This window comes from Marmota flaviventris, chromosome 16 (assembly GCF_047511675.1).
Source record: "Marmota flaviventris isolate mMarFla1 chromosome 16, mMarFla1.hap1, whole genome shotgun sequence".
Classification (NCBI taxonomy): domain Eukaryota; kingdom Metazoa; phylum Chordata; class Mammalia; order Rodentia; family Sciuridae; genus Marmota; species Marmota flaviventris.
Genome location: NC_092513.1, coordinates 13903092 through 13922043, shown reverse-complemented (window position 1 = coordinate 13922043; position 18952 = coordinate 13903092). Strand labels below are relative to the sequence as shown.

Here is an 18952-nt window from a genome sequence, read left to right as displayed (position 1 = left end):
ATCGTTGTCCACCATACTGATTCTATTGTGCTATAGAACATTAAAAGCTCTTCCTTGGGCTAGGGATATAGCTCAGTTGATAGAGTGCTTGCCTTACATGCACAAGGCCCTAGGTTCAATCCCCAGCACCACGAACAAAAAGAAGAAAAAAAAGCTCTTCCTTCTAGCACTGTAAAATAAATAAAGTTATTCCGTCTATCCAATGTGCCCCCTTTAATTCATCTCTGGCCCAAAAAACATTAATGCCATTTGGGGTCAATGTTGTTGTGGTCTTTACTGCCGTAAGTTATAATGTTGGAATGTGTGTTCAGAACAGAGGTGGCAGGATCCAAATCATTTTTAACTACTCTTTTTATTATTATTATTATTACTTTTAGTTGTAGATGGACACCATAACTTTAGTTTATTTATTTATTTTTATGTAGTGGTGAGGATTGAACCCAGTGCCTCATACATGTGAGGCAAGCGTTTTACCATTGAACCACAACCACAGCCCTTTGCACAGAATTCTTCCACTGTCAACATTTTTTAATTATTTGGTTTTGTAGGTGTCTCGGATTGCAGACAGTGAAAAAAGTGTTATGTTAATGCTGGGACGCTGCCTGCCACACATTGTTCCTAATGTACTGTTGGCAAAGAGAGAGGTAAAACACATCAAGTATTTTCACCTTAATAATGCCATCATGTTGTCCATTTTTTGTCATTTTTGAAGTTTAGTGTTATATTTTTATTTTGTTAAAGTCTGTTACTTGCAATCATATTCTTACTTTTGTGCATGCATCTCTGCTCCTAGAGAATGGTTTTACACCTCTGTCAGGTGAGTTCAGTAAAACTGCATGGTATTCTTGTTTTTCCAATTTTGCTTAAAGCATTATTAGCTTCTGCAACACTATTACTGTAGGTCCATTTATGTGTCATGAACACTTTTATTTATATATATATATATATAACCAGTTGACTAATTTGTTTCTGCTATTATAATGTACTTGTTAAGTATTGAAAATTAACAGGGGCTAATAATTATGTAATTCTTTCCTCAGATGTACTTGTAGTTACTTATTATAAATGTTAGTTTTATTATGTGTTTTTGCCAGTAACACGATAGTGATAGAATAATTTTTATAGTGATAGGATAGATAGAATAGATACTGACTGTAATAACTTAAATACCTTTAGATTTTACCTTGTAGATAACTTGTTGATAGATTCCTTAAATAAATAAGGTACAATTACAGGTATATATTTTATTCCATATAGTCTAAAAACTTTCTAGGAAGTTATTTTCATAGTTACATTTATAAATCATATTTAGCCAATAAAGGATTAATGAGAATTATCTGTAATCTTATTTAAATGACAGTAGATTATTTATTTGCTAATAAATTGTGTCTTGAAATTATTCAGTTTAAGAGATAAATTTCCAGTTCACAAATTTTTTATTATAAATGGATTGACTATTTTAGAACATAAGTTTCTTTGTCTTAATATTTACCTCTAATTTTACTTATAATTCATGGGACCTACAGTATGATAGGTACATGATGCATTGGCAAAACCCATTTAAAGCTCATCCTTAGTTATCCATTTAGCAGAAGAAATTTGTACTGATCCTTAAGAAAATTTAAATGTAGAGTATTAAAAGCTTTTATTCTTATAGTTATTTTTTAATTCCAAGAGGTTAAAAAACTATTTGTGCTGGTCATTTTATTTTTATCTAATCATTTAAAAGCAGTAAGATAATAAGAATTATGGAAGTTTTCTATGTCTTGAAGGATCAGTGTCCAATTTCAGATTGTTTTGCAGTTCTGCCTGGCAGAATGATGTTTGAGCTTCTTTTTCTTTTTCAGCTTGTAACATAACCATGCATTAATGTTTGCATCCCTTTTACTATGTTTTCTTAATATATCTTTAAATGTCACAGAAACCTAATTATGAGATGAAGTTTTAGCTTTTTTATTTTAGTTTTCCATATTATCATAAAAGACGAGCACTAAATTCTGATTGAACTGCATGAAATATTTATAAATTTGCATCATTGGTAATCAGACACATTGTAATTTATATATTATATATATAGATCTATATATACTCACACACACATACATATATCTACTTTGAGGTATGTTTACTTTTCTGGCTGATTTTTAAATTTTTAATGTTTAAAAAGTACATAATTATAATCATGAAGAAGTGATAATTTTTATTTATATAGTTATTCGTTTCTTGTCCTATTTATCTTAAAATTAGCCATTTGTAATAAAACAAAGTTATCTTCTCTCAAAATTAAATTGCTGAACAATGAAGTTTATCTTGGTCTGGTTTAAAACCTGTCCCTGGGCATAAAAAGACAAAACCAGAAGCTGGGGTTGTGGCTCAGCGGTAGAGCACTTGCCTAGCATGTGTGAGGCACCGAGTTCGATCCTCAGCGCCACATAAAAATAAATAAAATAAAGGTATATGTGTCCAACTACAACTAAAAAAAAAAAGAAGAAGAAAAGAAAAAAGTAAAAAAAAAAAAAAAAAAGACCTTATGTGTTTAGCACATACAAAGCCCTGGGGGGTTCAATTCCCAGCACTAACAAACAAAAAGAGTGGAAGTTTTGTTTCATTACATTCCTTGAATTACTTTTTAATATTTGACCCCAACTTCTTAAATCTACATTTTTTAAAAAGCTCGTCTTGGGGCTGGGGATGTGGCTCAAGCGGTAGCACGCTCGCCTGGTATGCGTGTGGCCTGGGTTCGATTCTCAGCACCACATACAAACAAAGATGTTGTGTCTGCCGAAAACTAAAAAATAAATATTAAAAAAATTCTCTCTCTCTCTCTCTCTCTCTTTTTCTCTCTCTCTCTCTCTCTTTAAAAAAAAAAAAGCTCGTCTTGTATTGAAGGATTAATATTTTAGATTTTTTCTTATTACGTTTCATATACCCCCTGTCAGCATAAGCCTTTTTATTGATATGTTAGTATGGTTAAAATGTTTCCTGTTTTTTGTTGTTGTTTTTAATGTTCATCAGCAAACTAAAGAGCATAATAATATCCTAGCTGATTACATAAAGCATTAGAAACAGTGTATATGGTTTTGATTAGGTAATATATTCACTTCATGTAACACTTTTTAAATGTAAAAAGACTCAATGAAAGCTTTTCTGTTTCCCCTGTCCTTTCACAACTGTTCCAAACAAAATATTACTGACTTCTAGAAGGTGTATTTTTTTCAAGTCCTTTGATAATTTTATTAATTGGATTCTTTGTTCAAGGGGTGGGGGTTCCTGGGGATTGAATCCAGGGACATTAACCAGTGAGCCACAACCTCAGCCCTTTTAATTTTTTATTTTGAGACATGTCTAGATAAGTTTTTCAGGCTGGCTTTGAACTTGCAATCCTCCTACCTCATCCTCCCAAGATGCTGGGATTACAGGCATGCATATCATGCTGGGCTTTTGTCTTATTTTTGAGTTGTAAGAATTCTTTATTCTGGATATGAAACCCTTATCACATATATGATTTGCAAATATTTTCTCCTATTTTTACATTCTTGATAATATTCTTTGATGGGTAAATGTTTATTTTTATGAAGTCTGATTTATATATGTTCTCTTCTATTGTTTTTTCTCTTGGTGTCAAATCTAAGAATGCACTGCAAAATCTAGGGCCAAGAATACATACTTCTGTGCTTTCTTATATAGTTTTAGTTATATTAATTAGATCATTTGTCCACTTTGTGTTAATTTTTATATAGAGAGAAAGGATACAGGTTTATTCTTTTTAATATTAGCTATCCAGTTGTTGTTTCTATATTCCACAGAAATAAATTTTTCCCTGTTGAGTTCTTGCCACTTTTTTCAAAAATCAGTTTGCTATATATTGTTTATTTCTGGACTTTCAGTTTGTTCCATTGGTCTGTATATCTATCCTTGTGCTACTCCTATACTTTCTTGATTGCTGTAGTTGTTAGTTAGTTTTAAAATTAGGAAGTATGAATTTCTCCAATTTTTTCTTTCTTTCAATATTGTTTGTGTGAGGATTCTTCGGTCCTGTATAAATTTAAAGCTCAACTTTGCATTTTTGCAAAATGGATCATTGGACATTTCCAAAGCAGAGGGGGGGAAAAGTGCAAATTTTTCACTTGATTAAATTTATTCCTGGTTATTTATTCTTTTGGGTGATACTGTATATGTCGTTGGTTTCATAATCTCCTTTTCAGGTTATTCATTGCTGGTGTATAAGAAATATAGTAGATATTTGTGTATTATAAGATTCACACACTTTGAAGATTTGCTGAATTTTTTTATCTACTCTAGAGGTTTTTATAGTGGTTTGTTTCAAAAGGATTTTGTGGTGTTTTCTATATGTAGAATTATGGTGTCTACAAACAGATCCTTTTACTTGTTTCTTTTTCAATTTGAATAGCTTTTTTTCCCCCTTGCTTTTTATTGTACCAGTACATTGTTGAATAGCCTTGATTTCGGAAAGCAGATATCCTTTTCTCATTCTGATCTGAGGGGAGGAATACTTTTTGTGTGTGGGGTTTGTTTTTTTTTTGTTTGTTTGTTTGTTTTTTTAACCATTCAGTATGATATTAGTTCTAGAATTTTTATAAATGCCTTTATGGAATTAAGGAAGTTCCCTTCTTTTCCTGGTTTATTGATTGTTTTTGTCATGGAAAAGGCGTTGAATTTTGCCACATGCTTTTTCAGGATCTGTTGAGAAGTTAATAATATTTTGATTAAATCTTATTATGTTGAGAAGTTAATAATATTTTGATTATATCTTATTATGTTGAGCCACCTTTGCATTGTTGGGATATCCATGTAGTCAAGATTTATACATTTTTTTATATGCTTTTGGATTTGATGTTAGTATTTTGTTGATCCATTTTGATTATATGTAAGAGATACTGATTTATAGTTTACTTGTTGGATTTTTGTCTAGCTTTGTTATAAGGTTCAGATTGTCTTCATAGGATGTGGAGGAATTGTTCTGTCCTCTTCCAGTTTTATCAGTTTGAGTAGAATTGGTGTTACTACTTCTTCCAATGTTTTTTGAAAGTCACCACTGAAGCCATCTGATCAGACTGACTTTGTTGGGAAAGCTGATCATTGATTTGATCTATTTACTTCATTTCTCCCTTGCCCCTTAACATTTAATCGTTCATTTTGTTTTACATGCTTTTTTCCTCCTGCTTTTGTGTTAGAAACACACACCAATCTTATATTCTCAGGTGACTTTTTTTCCTAACGTTAAAACCCTCAAATAATAATATCTTGGGAAAATAGACTGTACATAGGAAATATTTTGGAAGTTTGTTACAAGAGTAAGGAAGTTAAATAAAAATAGTTATACAATCATGTAAATATTTCTAAAGAGATTTGCTATCTCTAAAGACATTTCATTAGAAATTGTTTCACTCATAAGATTAATATTAATATGCTAGAGGGCTTTCCTACTGACTCTGTAAAATTCAATGGGTAACTTGGGACTTGAGAGGCAGGAGATCCTTCAAGTAGAGAAAAATAGATTTGTTATTAAAATTGCAAAACCCAAATGAATTGCAACTAATGTTATTTACTTAAATAAAGTGCAAAATCCTAATAATCCCATTAATTAATTCTAAAAGTCTTAGGAAATATATAATAGGATTATCACACTGATTTCTTCTGTAATTATCAGAGGGCAATCAGTTTTGTATTTCACTTCTGTACACACTATTGATTACTATCCAGATGGGAAAAACTCATTTTAAAATATTTAAGATTCTTATTACCTCTAAATGTGGACATACAACTTTTCATATGTGAGAGAAAAAATTACCTTTGGATCTAATGTTACCATTAGAGTATTATTGTTATTGTTTTAATATTACATGGGGCATTAAATCTAATAGGCTTAAGGATTTTTGTCATTAAAAAGGATTTTTGTCATTAAAAAGGATTTAGATATATCTTAAATAGATATTAAAAAGGATCAGATATATCTTACATTGCTCTAGTTTCAATATGTTTCTTTTATATTTAATGTCCCAGAGGCATTTTTAAAACATTTATCACTTGTCTTGAAGAAAATTCAGGGACCATTTTTTAATTGTTGCATCAGAATTGTAAGAAAAGTTTTTAAAAGATGATAGAGGGAGCTGGGACGGAGCTCAGTGGTAGAGCACTTGCCTTACATGTGTGAGGCATTGGGTTCAATCGTCAGCACCACATATAAATAAATAAATAAATATTGTGGCTCAGCAGTAGATTGCTTGGCTAGCACATATGAGGCCCTGGGTTCGATCCTCAGCACCACATAAAAATAAAATAAAAATATTGTGTCCAACTACAACTAAAAAAATAAATATTAAAAATATTTTTTAAAAGACGATAGATTGTTTCTAATGGAGAGACGAAACCAAAGGAAACGGATTGATTCAAGTCCATAAATTTATAAATAGAGTGAAAATGATAAAAATGGATTGTTGAGAAGGGTTTGGTAAGTTCTGTGTTGAGGAGGCTTTTTGAGGCCAACTTTAATTTCATAAGGAAAAATTAACAGCAATAGATTAAGAAAATTGCTGCATGTGTTTGAAATATTTTTCATTTCTACACTAATCTTAATTCCTACATGTTTCACTTGAGGAAAATAAGAAGTTTTTGCATTTCCTTACATTCTCAGGTTCTAAGTAGTGTACCAAGACAGAAGCTCTTCTAGTTCCTGGGCCAGTGATCTCAATTTTGCACACATGTAGCCATATTCCAGTTACAAGATTGTCGGTATTAACACAGGACACTAAACCTTCCTTTTGATTAAGGATTACTGAGCCTCATGATAAAATAAAATGTAAGACGTACAGAATAAACAACAACAAAATTATTTTGTTATGCTTATTTTTTAGATAAAGTTAAAACACTACTACTACATGTTTTAAACTGTGTATGTGCAATTATAGTAAATATCTTTTATTTATAATTTTACCTTTAAAGAATAATGAACTAGGGGAGAATGAAAAAAATATTTTAAGTATACATGTAGGGATAATAAAGTAGAGAGATTAGGAGGAAACAAGTAAATTATCAGGAGAGAAAGATCTGACATGAAGAGTAAATATAAGTAAAACTTTTACATCCCTTTTGGTTTTCAGGCATCAGAATAATTTCTCCTTTAGTTGGTGCTTCCAGAATAACTCCTTTTCATCCTTAAGGTTAATACTCTAACCACACCCTTTTAATACTTTGTGTTAGTTCTCTCATTAGTGACATTGGGTCTCAGCAGCCTAAATGGAATCAACTAAGAATAGTCCTTGGTATTAATGGTCTTAACCCTAATTTTGTTAAACTTACAAATCAGACAAAATATTTAATATGTTATAAAAGTTTTATTTTACCCTACAATATCAGGACTAATCCAGCAAGCATCACATTAAGTGTCTAGTGAAAATATTAAGTGGTGGTGGTTGTTGCTTGTGGGGTGTTGGTTGGTTGGTTGGTTGGTACTGGGAATTGAACCCAGGGAGCATTTAACCACTGAGCCACATCCTAGCCCTTTTTATATTTTATTTACAGACAGGGTCTTGCTGAGTTGCTTAGTTGGTGAGGCTGGCTTTGGACTTGTGATCCTCTTGCCTCAGCCTCCAAGCCACTGGGATTGCAGGTGCGCACCCCCACACCCAGCAAAAATATTAGTTTTAACATATCCATATACTCTTCCTCATTTCAGTCCAAAATTATTTTCCCTATTTTGTTTTTCCCTTTTCAGTTACTTTGTAATCTGGAACCTACAAAGGCTTACAAATAGGAAGATTGGAAATGACAAAACAATAGTTTTCAATTTCTTCTACTACTCATGTATCTCCTCTTTTGTACCATAAATTTAAGATTTAAACCATATAGTTATAACATAATATATAAAGGCTTCAGAAATAATGGAAAGGGCCTTGTAGTCATGCCTTTAGGATTAATAATCAACTTGAAAAATTATATCATCTATCTAAGCAAGCATCTTCAAAATGAGGAAATACTTCTTAAAGTATAAACTTTTATCATATTTTTCTTGGGTTTATATCATTCTCTCCTTAGTACATTATAGTGTTTACTTTAAAATAGCTTCAAAGTATTATTTTTAGAGTATTTGTTTCCAAAAATATTTTATCATTTTTGGACTTTTATTCCCATTAGATTTGAAAATCCACTCCAAAATTAAAAGTATTAATACACTTTAATGTATTCAGTGTTCAGAATTTTATCTTAATTTGATTAAAATGTGAAATAACCTTAGTTTCAAATATTTGTGTGAAAGAGAGAAGTAAACTTTTGGCTATTACATTCTTACAAAATGTTGAATTTACCTCTGCATGTTGAACATATGGTACAATGTACAAAATATGTTTAAAAATTTATAGTTTAACTTATTTCTACTTATATTCTGTGTTATTAAATGCTGAGAAGATTTAACAACCTGTGTAGGTGTTTTGTTTTGATTTTTGTTTTTTCCTGTGCTAGGTATGGAACCAGAGCCTCTAGCATGCTAGGCAAGCACTCTGCCCCTGAGCCAGCTACCCCTCCAACTCAGAAATGATGTTTATAAAGCCATTGGATTAGATGTGAAGGGTTTAAAATTGTTAGATTCTATTTAATCCTAAGGAAGATACATTATATTTGTGGATGCAGGGAGGGTTGTTTTTATTTTCTGTTATCTTTTTAAGTTTTGAAATATAGTGAATTTCTGCAAGTTTCACTTAAAAACAGTTTCACAATTAAAATTACTATATCTGCTTGTCAAATGATGGAAAGTTATTTAGTGTAAAGAACTAGTGGAACCTTGGGAAATACTGGATAAAATAACAAGGTTAGTTGACTCTTATGTAACTTTATTACATTATTATTTATGCTTTCCAAAACCAGCATAAGTTATGTTTTAATGTTTTCAGTGTTTCAAATTATCAAACTTAGAAAATTAAAATTTACTCTTTTTTATGTTGATGTTTAAACATCCATTTAAGAACATTTTGCAGTGTATTTTCATTTTGAAATTTTCCACCTTCGTATTTCTTCAGGAGTTGATCCCCCTCATATTGTGCACAGCATGTCTACATCCTGAGCCTAAAGAGAGAGATCAGCTTCTCCACATACTTTTCAATTTGATCAAGAGACCAGATGATGAGCAAAGGTGGGTGTGATTACTTCTTTGGGAAATAAATACAGTATTGATCTATTCACTTTTCTAATTTGTCAACAAGATGGGCATTGTAATCTAAATGCCTTTTTTCCTTCCCTCTATCTGTTCTAGTGGCATTGGAGCTTTCACTATCCTGGTATCACTCATTGATAGTTTCAAATTCTAAAAAATGCATTTCAAAGTATAATGTCCTATATCAAGTTACCTTCCCTTCCCATTTTCTTTTTTAAGGAAATCTGGAATTTATGACAACAAACAAAAAGATAATGCAGAATTCTCTGAGAAATTTATCCTACATATAATAAATAAAACCTAAAGCAAAAATAACTTTTTAAAGTTAAAGTTTCTGAAAGTCACTAGACAGGTACAGGTTCTGATGGATATTATCTAAATTATCTTGTAGTTTTGAGGACTAATTCACATTGAAATTGTCCTAAATTTTAGTGTAATTTTATTTTATTTTAAAAATATAAATATTTTCCCTTGAAACACTGCAGGATATTTATTTTTTTTATCTGAAAATTCTGTCTTCTACTAAAACACTTTGCTGTTTTCTAGTAAAGTTTCCTACTAGTTAGTGATTAGATTATTCTCTAAACCCTCAGTATAAGGAAAAGGGAGCAAACAGGCATGAGGGTCTTAATAGGGGCTTTACAAGTGGTATAGATAAGTTGCATATTGCCCAGAAAACTACTGTTCTTTTTTCCCCTCCAAATGCAACAAGCCATAGTTAGGTGACATAGCATAAAATTGGACATACCCAATGATCTCTCAGGCATTGTAATGTTCCACAGATAGAAAACTAACCTTCCTCCAGGAAAGAGATTTTCAAAGAAGCCTGACTTTATCTGCCTACATATGTTCTTGGCACTTTTTTTAATGAGTACTAAGACCTATAAAAGCAAGCAATAAAACCTTTATAGATTCTAAGCTACTTCTTATGATTTACCCCATAAGGAAATGCTCTCAACGGAAAGCAAGTTTTGCTTTTGTTTTCTTTTGTTTTGGGTTTAAGGTTGACATTTCTTTATTTTGTTTCCAGTTTGGAATTTGCTAGGAAGACATGAAAATGTATTTTTAAAAACTAAGATATAAATACTAAGCATTTGTGAGAAAAAAGTTTAACAGACAACCATTTAAAGGATCTGAGAAATTTTTCTGTTACTCTAGTATCACTGAGTGAGGCTGGATTAAGGAGACCAATCTAAGATCCTTAGTTTTTATTTTGATGAAAGTATTTTTTATTTGAGTGAAAGGTAGAAGGGCCTCAGTCATTTGTTCTTTTATGTAAGGCAGCCTGTTACTTCTACCTTCCTTTATTGTCCAGACCTCTTTATCTAATCAGATTAATATTTCCAATAAACATGAAATATAAGGAAATGGACAGAGGGTGCCTTTCATCCTTGAATATATGGTCTTTTGCAAAACCCTAAAAGCCAGGTAAAGACCAGAAATTGCCCTAGAAGTACACAGCAGGTGTTAATTATTCATACATTATATTTGGTTGAATAAAAGCTCCAGATTGTCTCATCTTTTACAATATAAATTCCCATCCTTGTCAAGAAATACAGATATTGAGAAAAGAGAAAATCAAACCTAGATTCTGCAGAACCAAATTAAATTATCTTGTTTCATGTACCTGAGCTATCTTGGGAGTAAAGCTGTTAGTCATACTCTCTCCCTCCCTTTCAAAATAAACTGGAGCTGGATCAATTTCTTTTAAAGATTAGTAAACAGAATTGACATGAGCCCTATAAAGTTCTATATAATGAAAATAGCAATTCTTCTAAAAATTCAGATTAAAAGTATTTCCTGAAAATTGATTACAAAAAAGAAACATTATTTGGAATCCTAAAACTCTAGAGGCAAGAGCTCATGGTTGTTATGTAAACTTAGATGGAAAAGACTGTTTAAACAATAAGAGAAGATAACAAGGAGAAAAAATATACAATATTTTCAAATTTACATTGAAGACAAATTAATAGATTGGACATTACTGAAAATTGAATCCGTGTTGTAAGTCATAAATTTCAAATTATTGGTATACCGCTATATCCACTGGCCACTTGAAGGGTTGAAGAATTGTTTGCCCAAATGTCCATGGTTTTAGTAATTTCCAGGAACTCTTCAACACTTGCTATTTATTCATGATGATGGACAAAATGTAATGTATATGTTCCTAAGATATTATGCCTTATTTTTCTGTAAAATGTTTTGAAAAACTGCCTTTACAAGGCATGAGTTCATATTATATCAATGGATTAATAGCCTTGAAAGCATGTTGACATGAACTACTGCTTCATCCAATAGAAGTTTATAAAAATGCATGCATAAAGCTTAAATTTTCCTTCATAAACTTCTGTACAGCCATTTAAAATTTTCCCTTATAATGACATTTTCACAAACTTAACCACCATATATTTTATCCAAGTCTTTCTGTTTTAAAATGAGCAAGTTTGTTAATCCTCTGAAATATGTCTTCAGTCACTACCTCAACAGTGAGATCTTAGTTCCTCTTTAATTATGAATGAAGTTTGAAGGTACATGTAAATTAACAGTAAACATTTCTTGTATTTTTTTTAATTAACAGAGGAAACACTTGTTCCATTCACAAGGTTCTACAGTGTTTTCATTCTTATTCTAATTCTCATTTTGAATTTGTACACTTTTGTATTAATTACCTATGGACTTCTAATTTGAATATTTCTTTGCCTTCATTTTTTATGCTCGATTTCTCCTAGGTATCTCACAGATGAACCTGGTAGAACATGATCATAATAGTTATGCTTTATAAGAAATAACATGAATTTCTGTGTCATAGGGTTATCCATAAACCATTTACATTGTGTCTAGAAGGATAGTGTTTTGTTTTGATTATTCTTGAGACCATTTGCTCATATGGAAAGACAGGTCTGAGTGATGAGTTATCCTTAAGCTAGTGAGAGGGAAGGGCACAGATCACAATGATTCATCAGAACAAAAAGACATGAGTTTTGATCAAGCAACAATAGATATCTACTTCAGAGAGTAAAAACCTTTAAATATTAAGGAAAGTTGTGCAAATGAGGGCTTGCACAAATATTTTTTTAATTATGGTTGGACACAACACCTTTGTTTTATTTATTTATTTTTATGTGGTGCTGAGGATCGAACCCAGGGCCTTGCACACGCTAGGCAAGCATCTACCGCTGAGCCATAACCCCAGCCCTCTTAAAGAGAAAAAAATGCTTTTTTGCTTATAATAATAAACAAATTGTATCATTTGGTAGGTTTATGCACCTTTAGGACTAGGTTTTTGGACTTAAAATTTTTATGTCTTCTGAGAATTTGAGAGAATCATGAATAAGTGAACCATGAGACAAATCAAGCTCAAAATTTAAAATACAAGGAACTCTTCAACAGCGAGTACAGAAACAGTCTTGTTGACTTTGAAACTCTTATAGTAGCTATCTCTCCTGCTCTTAAAATATGTGAGAGCAAGTGGAGAGGGTCAAGTGTAATTTATACCAGCAGCCTTCACATGCTAGTCAAGTAAGAATAAGATAAATTAAATCACCATATTAGTGTCAGTCATTGTGATCTGAAATTTTTATAAGAACAGTTTGGTGGTACTGTATAGGAAAATTAGAATTTTATTTTTTCCTTGAAAAATATCATTCTCTAGCTTGGTAACTGAGCCCATTATGCCCTAGCATCCCGTATGTAGGACAACTATAAAAACTTTAACAGGGCAAATAGTTTGTCTTTTTTTTTTTCTAATATTTTATTAGTTGTTGGTGGACCTTTATTTATTTTTATGAGGTGCTGAGAATCAAACCCAGTGCCTCACACATGCTAGGCAAAGCTCTACCACTGAGCTACAACCCCAGTAAATAGTTTGTCTTAATGCAAGGACATAATGATGTATATATGTAATTATGTATATATGTAATGAAATACATATATTACGTTTTTATTCCTAGATTTTCAAGGCAAAAACCCAAGTCTTTAGAATCCATTTTTAGACTTTGCATGTAAAATTTATAGGTGCCACCTGGTGGCCAAAAGTACTACTAGCTTTATTTCAGGTTAAGCTACATCAGGAATTAAGCACTGATTTCCATTCTTTATCTGCTTTCACCTTTCAGAAATATATGACTGTTTACTAAAATAGACTAATAAATTAACAATAACCTCTCTAAAACAAATAACAAATGAACAAAGCAAAAAATATAAGATAGCATAGTATATTTGACATGATCTGTTGTTATTTTTCATTAATGACTTAGGCTTCTTTGATAGTATCCTAAGAAAAATTTTTATATTAAATATGCTTTTGCCAATTCTTGTTTTTTATCTTTATTTTATTTTATTTTTTATACCTTTATTTTATGTACTTATTTTTACGTGGTGCTGAGGATCAAACCCAGTGCCTTACACGTGCTAGGCAAGTACACTACCACTGAGATACAACCCCAGCCCCTTGCCAATTCTTTTTTAACAACCATAACTGATGCCATATTTCTTCTACCTGTGTTATTTACTAATCATGCAATCTTGGTTTTCTTTGTCATAGGGGGCTATTTTCTTCTAGTGCTATTAGTGATCTGTAGGCCATCTGACCTCTTCTATTTTAACTATATTTCAAAACTAAAATATTTTCTAGAATGTTGAATGTTAACTTTGCTAAGAAGTTTGTTTTGAAGGACCTAATGTTTTTTCCTATTGAAATTTATGTGTATTTATGATATGATGATTTGAAGTCTCTAATAAGTATTCAACATACTTAAATCCTAAGAAAATTGATTACAGCCACGTGGGGTGGCACACTTATAATCCCAGCGACCCAGAAGGCTGAGGCAAGAAGATAGTGAGTTCAAAGCCAGCCTCAGCCACTTTAATGAGACCCTGTCTCAAAACATTTTTAAAAGGCTGGAGATGTGGCTTGGTGGTTAAGCACCTTGATTTCAATCCTTTGTACCAAAAAAAAAAAAGAAAGAAAGAAAGAAAAGAAAAAGAAAATTGATTAAATTATCAAATATTTCTGGAACATACATTACATATATATAGTGGGGGAAATATTGGTCATATATTAGGAAATTTTCATGAAGGATTAGGCATCTAAAGTAGCTTGAAATTTTCTTGTCACATTTTCTTTCTATTCACTTCAATTTATTTACCCTCCTAAAGTAGAAGGGAATAAAAAAGTTTAAAAAGCATATATATAGAGAGAGAAATAAACACATCAGGTATTATAAGTATTAAGGAGAAGCATGTAGATAAAAGTAACAAGGATTAGGCTGCAAGTGTAGCTCACTGGTGTTTGAAGTCCCTGAGTTTAGTCTCCACCACTGGAGGTGGAGGGGTGGGTTGCAGGCATTGTGGTAAATGAGTAGCTGTTTCAGTATACAACAAAGATTTAGTGGATCATTTTGTACTTAATTCAAATTGATGCGTATTGAAAAACAGCAATGAACAGTGCTTAGGAGTAACTCTTTTTAATTCTTGGTCCTGTTTGTGTTTTCTAATGTAAATACAAGGTTGTTGGTTTTGTTATTGTTTTTGTTTTGTACTATTTTTCAGGCAAATGATACTGACAGGTTGTGTGGCATTTGCACGTCATGTTGGACCAACACGTGTAGAGGCTGAACTTTTACCACAGTGTTGGGAGCAGGTAAATTAACTATACTAGATTTTGCCTTAGCTGTTATATTCGAATTTATTATAAAGGTTTATATTGTTTTTAAATGCCATTAGGAAATTTATGGAATGTAAATTATGCAGCTATTTCTATATCTCAACATAGTGATTTACAATTGCTAAAGGATGCTCTGGAATATTTTCCTTTATGCACTCATTCAACAAATACTTATGAAACACTAATTTCAGTGCTAAGTATTTGTGTAGTGACTAGGGATATAGTGGTGAACAGAAGAGACATCCTAGTGGGAGATTAGCGTTAACAAATAATATGCTATCTTGTAGTGAATATACCATGAAGAATGATAAAGCAGAAGAAGGGTTAGATAAACATGAAAAATGCTTTCCTAGAATGGACGGTAAGAGAAGGGATCTCTGAGAAAGTGATGGTTAAGCAAGAATCTGAATGAAGTAAGATGAAAGAAGTACAAAGGGCCTGAGATGGGAATATGCTTGATGCATTCAAGGACAAACAAAAAGTAAATGTGTGTGTGTGTGTGTGTGTGTGTGTGTAAATAGAAATGTATCTTGTATATACTGTATACTTGTATATAATATAGATACATTTGTATAAAGAGTAGACCTTTTATATGGGAGGTTTGTGTATTTATAATTTAACTCATTTTATTAGCGGTACTTTAATTTTGTATTGAATTTTGGCATTTCCATTCCACTTTAGAACCTGGAATTACTGACTTTTTAGATGATGTTTAGATCATTAAGCACCTTATTTTTCCACCTTAAAAAAAGATAGATTTCTCATTTATGGAGACAGATTTTATGGCCTTGTTTACAATAGTATAGTGAGTTTCTTAAGAAAAATAATGATCTCTGGAATATCACTAATGTATGTAGTCATTTAGAGCTCTACTCCTAATTTCTTTGGTCATTTTCCCCCCCATTAAATATGGTGGATCCACTAGGTTTAGTATGTTAAGTGAACAAAACATATAGCAATAATTACCTCTAACAGTGTCCTACATCTATATATTATAGTGAATACTAATATAGGCTGAGGTCTAATCAAAGTCAAAATTAACTTGGATATATAATATATGCAACTTTGAATTTATAATTATATATACAGTTATAAATATGTACATTTTAACAGTTTTTTAATTGTTTTTTTGAGAGAGAGAGAGAGAATTTTTCAATATTTATTTTTTAGTTTTCAGTGGAGATAACATCTTTATTTTATTTTTATGTGGTGCTGAGGGTCGAACCCAGTGCCCCGCGAAAGTCAAGCGAGCGCGCTACCACTTGAGCCACATCTCCAGCCCAACACAGTTTTTTAAAGTTAATTCTAATAACATATAGCTAGCCCATTTAAAGTATACAAATTAGTGGTTTTTGTATGTTCGCAGTTATATATTCACCACCACAGTCAATTTTAAAATACTTTTATTACCCTAAAACAAACATTGACCCCTGAATTTGGTTCTCAGTGAGGACTATTTTATGGTTTCCTTAGAATTCCATATGAATGTTAGGATTAACTTGTAGATTTTTACAAAGAGCCTAGCTGGAACTTTTATAAGAAACTCATTGAATCTATAAATTAATCTGGAAAGTATTTCCATTCTAGTAAGTCTTCTAGCCTGTGAATTAAGGTAACTTTTTTATTTATTTGGGTCTTTTAAATTTTCTTTCAATAATGGCTTGTAGTTTTCAAAATGTAGTTCTTTTTTAAATTTATTCCTAAGTATTTTATTATTTTTGTTACTATTATAAAATGGATTATTTTCTTAATTCTATTTTCAGTTTGTTCATTTCTAATATGTAAATTACAATTGATTTTTGTATGTTCATTTAACTTGGAGACAAAAGAAAAACAAAATGAAACTTTATATGTACCATATTCTGACATTCAAAGCATTCTTGTTTTTGAGGTAACTGTATCTGGATTAAATTTAATTTAGAGATATCAGTTATAAACATCTCTACCACCACCTCTTCTGTAACATGAATAAACATGGATATCAGGGATCTGTCTAGCCATCTACCTCAAGTTTGTTGCCCAGTAGATTACTATATAATTTCTTTTCTTAATTTTAGGCATCCAATACATTATTGAATTATGTCACCTTTTCATATGGGAATATGAGAACAGATATACTTCTTTTCCAGTCAAAGAAAGATTTATATTCTATGAAGAAGACATACGGGAACAAAACCCAGTATGTGTCCTTTCTTTTGTTATTTTTTGTTATGGTTCAGTGTAGTCATAACAATAGCAAAACCCCATCAGTTTGCATATGCAAACAAAAAATAAAGTCTTCTTCCTTTAAAAAGAAAATCATGGTTCTAGTCCATCTGGTTAAATCATTGATTAACTTATGTCCTAACTCTTTAGCTAAAAAGACTGGCATATATTATGGACCATATCTATATGATCCAGAAGCTGGATTTTGCAAATTAAAAAACTGTGATGCTGTTGCTAGAGAAAGGTTCTGATTTCTCCTGACATCCTAAGGGAAGTCTAGTCTTAGGGAAACACATAATTTCTAGACACCTTGCCAAATTTTCATCTTTGGTTTTCCCTTTTTTCTTTAACAGATGACCCCTGTGACCTCATGTTTAGGCTCTCCTTGATTCCCTTATTCCTGATCCAGGTATAGCCACACAGGGATTCCCAGAAGTGGAAAAGGAAGAAGCTTGATTGCGTTCTTAACAGGATTTGTGGTGAAAAGTAATTCTCTGTTGGAAGAAGAGAGGGTATGTTATTTATGCTTGATTTATTTATTTTTTGCTCTAGATTAATCACAAATACCCAGAAAGACGACTACTTGTGGCGGAATCCTGTGGAGCATTGGCACCTTACCTTCCTGTAAGAATTGTCACTGTTTTTTTTAAAAAGTCTTTTCTTTTATAATAATAGAGAAATATACTTTCAAGTGTCTTATACATTTTAATCCAAATTCTTTTAGGCATGCTGTCTTAAAAAGAGAAGGAAAAAAAAATGGAAAGGCTCATATTAATATTGTGTGGTGGACAGATAGGTATATTACTGCTGGTTTTGCATGAGTATAAATATATTAAACTGTATTACCAGAGTGGACTGGGAAACCTGGATACCTGATCCTTTCAAAGAGGATCATGAAATGAAACTATTTTCATCATAATAAAACTTTTCTTAAAAATTTTTATCACATGTTGACGTTTATATTGTTGGTACCAAAGCAGTGTTGGGCAAAAAATGTTCATGCATCAGCACTATCAAAACACCGCTCCCCCAAATGTGTACTAATAATGATTCACAGCCATACTTTGGCACAATTAGCCAATTTCACTTAAAAGGGAGCTGCTCAATCAGTAAAATTATTTTTACTAAATTTTGAACCTTTCCTCTTTAATATTCTATAAGACAAATACAGGGTATTTGTAGAAAACCCATTTACTGTGTACTGAAATCTAATGGCTGTTTCCAGAAAAGTACTTGTGAAGTTGTTTGGGCTGTGAATTCAACTAACCCCTTTTTCCCATAGGTCACCAATTTTTTTTTTTTTTTTTTTTTTTGGTGGAACCACTGACAGTTAAGTTGTAGCTATTCAGACTTAGGTACGTGGCAGATATTTTCGTTTTTGTGAAGTGAGCCTGTCACTTCAAGGAAAACAGTCAGATAACATTTGTTACAAATGGTGAAATTGGAGCTTTTAGATGAGTTCTAGAATTTTAGAAAACTTGTGTCTGCCACTGTGAGCTTGACAACTTCTAAATATATATAGACTCTTTGATGAGATTGTGGAATTTTTTTGGTTATATAATTAAATGTGTCAGTATTTTTAAAGTCTGCATAATGTTATGGTCCAATTTTTTCCCAAATAAACAATGAAAAGTGTAGAGACAATAAAAATCAGATTGACAATGGAATTTAATGCATAAAAAAGTGTTTGTTATCATGGAGACATTTTTATCTGAAAAGCCTAGTAATATACTTCTCTTCCTTTTTAATGACACCTTCTGTGAGGTCATCTTTTCTTTAAATACTTCAACCAAAACAATGTATCACAACAAACAGAGTGCAGAGCAAATAAGAGAACTGTCCTTAATCAGACATGCAAGAGGCTTGGGATAATATATAAAACATTCTTCTCACTGATTTTTGTTTTGTGTTGTTTT

At 31.6% G+C, this 18952-nt stretch overlaps 1 protein-coding gene across 4 annotated transcripts in view; it reads left to right on the top strand.

Annotated features, from left to right (window-relative positions):
* Relch (RAB11 binding and LisH domain, coiled-coil and HEAT repeat containing) overlaps positions 1-18952 on the top strand; it is a 99531-nt gene that overhangs the window by 35458 nt on the left and 45121 nt on the right. For all 4 annotated transcript variants that reach the window (XM_071602688.1, XM_027949011.3, XM_027949010.3 and 1 more), the window contains exons 10-13: positions 549-644; positions 9033-9145; positions 14717-14807; positions 17589-17660. In XM_071602688.1, the coding sequence (XP_071458789.1) occupies positions 549-644; positions 9033-9145; positions 14717-14807; positions 17589-17660 (372 nt within the window). The remainder of the gene's footprint in view (positions 1-548; positions 645-9032; positions 9146-14716; positions 14808-17588; positions 17661-18952) is intronic.